This window comes from Puntigrus tetrazona, chromosome 13, assembly GCF_018831695.1.
Source record: "Puntigrus tetrazona isolate hp1 chromosome 13, ASM1883169v1, whole genome shotgun sequence".
NCBI lineage: Eukaryota > Metazoa > Chordata > Actinopteri > Cypriniformes > Cyprinidae > Puntigrus > Puntigrus tetrazona.
In genome coordinates, this window is record NC_056711.1 from 21,779,476 (window position 1) to 21,781,975 (window position 2,500).

The 2,500-nt window shown below is 35.0% G+C and overlaps 1 protein-coding gene across 1 annotated transcript in view; it reads left to right on the top strand.

The window, feature by feature from the left end:
• LOC122356257 (cilia- and flagella-associated protein 46-like) overlaps nt 1-2,500 on the top strand; it is a 22,935-nt gene that overhangs the window by 19,468 nt on the left and 967 nt on the right. Inside the window, exons 6-8 of the mRNA XM_043254789.1 lie at nt 493-653; nt 885-998; nt 1,862-2,023. Coding sequence (XP_043110724.1) covers nt 493-653; nt 885-998; nt 1,862-2,023 — 437 coding nt within the window. The remainder of the gene's footprint in view (nt 1-492; nt 654-884; nt 999-1,861; nt 2,024-2,500) is intronic.

Below are 2,500 nucleotides of genomic sequence, written 5' to 3' on the forward strand. Positions count from 1 at the left end.
TAATGGATAGCAGAAAGAGCAATTCATTCATTCTTTATTCTTTATTCTATGCTGAATTTTTAAATAAAACTGTAAAACTAAAAAGTGTAATATTATGAAATATTTATATATCACATTAACTGATGTAACTTTATGAGATGATGCATGTAAAAAGAGCATAAGAACACAAAACAATAAAAAAATATTTTTTAAATTTATTGAACTTCTCATGTAATGTCAGTGGTGTCAAATATTTCAGATGCAGCTGAAATGACAACAAAAAAAAGCATATATTTATTTGTTGTGCGATCAAAATGATCCTTAGTTAGAGTTTAGCGCTCACAAAACTCTCGCCTGAGTAATGATGCTGAAAAACACAGCAATAAATTACATTTTAGCAGATGTCATGTATAGAAACAGGCATTATGAATTGTAATAATATTTCATAATTTTTACTGTATTTTTGATGCAATCAATGCAGCCGTGGTGAATTTGTGAACGTGTTGATTGCAGAGGAGCGTGTTGCGGTGTGTGTGTGTGAAGTGCGTCCGGTCGGCCGCCTGGAGCGTCTGGTGCGCTCACACACACTGCTGGCTCTCACCGAGGACCGCTCATCTCTCAAACACCAGCAGCATCTGCTGACCGCCTACAGCTTCACGCTGCACATCTGGAGGGTACGACCTCACACACGCGTATCAGTGGAGAGCTCATCTAGCTCAAGAAACTGACGCTGTTTTCCGGGATCACACACGAACACATGTTTATTCATCTCAGCTTCACAAAAACAGACTCAGTGTTCCTCCAAATCAATAAAAACATACTTCTTTTTTATGGGATTACTGGCAATACTGTAACGCATTACTTTTAAAAGTAACACTGGTCACATGTACTGCTGGGGAATTTAGGTATCTATGGCGACCGCACAGGAAGTGATGAATGATTGGACGGAAGGTCAAGACGTGAGATCGGCCAGCTCCAGAAAAGACAAGGAGAGAGCAGACGACAAGAAGAACAAACAGGTGAGACCGGAGAGGAACAAATCACCTTTTTGCCCTTTAGATGTAGGGCTTTTACTGCTTTTCTTTGGCACTTTTTGGGGTTTACAAACTTTTGAATCAGTTTATGTTAGCACGTTGAAATATTATTACATGTCACAACATAAAGAGACATTTTTACTAATATGTATTTGTTCACTTTTTAGAATAATCATTAGTAAATAATGCAGTCAGGGAATAATATTGTTTTTTAAATAATTATTATTAATTATTAGACATAAAAAATACTATTTAAAGGCTCTTCATTCTATGATACATTTATTAAAAATGGAATATTGTGAAATATTTTTACTATTTAACATAAACAATGAATATATTTTAAAATGTAAATATTTATATATTTATTATTTTATATTTAAAATATTTTAAAATGTAATTAATATAGAACGCTGATTTACATTTCTAATGATTATCAATGTTAAAAAGCCATATTTTTATGGAAACTGTGATGCATCTTATTTTTCTGACGATTTAAAAAGCATTTATTTGAAATAGAAATCTACTGTAACATTATAAAGGTCTTTCCTTTTGATCAATTTAATGCATACTTGTTTTATAAAATTATTAATAATTAATTTTATTTCTTTTTAAGCCTAACTTACCCCAAACATTTAAATGCCATCATAATACCTTTGCATTAGAGGCAAAATATCAAACGTTTACTATTATTATTATTATTTATTTAGTTTTTTATTTATTGTAACAATGTTATTATAGCTTCATATTTTGAATTCTGCATTAAAATGCCTTTACTGTGTAATGCATCCTCGATGAATAAAAGTGTGGATCTATGGCAGAAATCTTGTGTGTGTGTATGCATGTTTCAGCCGTCTCCGTTGAGGACAAAGGCCGAGTTAAAGCAGCAGACGCGCTGCCTTCCCATCAGCCCCGAGCAGTGGGCTCAGTTCCAGTGTCCTGAAGAGGTCCGGCGGGCCTTTCTCTCGGACGCCGGTCCGTACAGCATCAACAGCACATCCATCAGAGCACAGGTCAGACATCTCCGTGTGCTTAAACAACCCTCGGCTGACAGATAATCAAACACGATCCGGCGGAACGTTTCCGACGATCGACCGCAGCTGCGTGAAGGAGAAGAGGAGAAATTGATCTTTAGAGTGAAACGATACTATCTGCGATTTAAAGCGTCTTCCTCATCGATGCAAGCAATAACACCGTATGAGTAAAAGAGCAAAGAGGCTATTTGAAAACCGTCATGGGTTGTTCGGGTTAAAGGTCAACTGATAAACACTTCCACTGGGTCATCTTTATTATACAGGCTTGCTATTTTAGTGTTTTGTTTTTTTGCATTGTGACAATATTTTCTTGCGGTCAAACGATTAAGCGCGATCGCAAAAACACGCTTTTTCTTTACATAATATATGTGTGTATTTATTATGTGTCTATAAATACACACGCACGCACGCATGTATTTAATACAAAAATATATTAAATATATTTATGTTTGATAT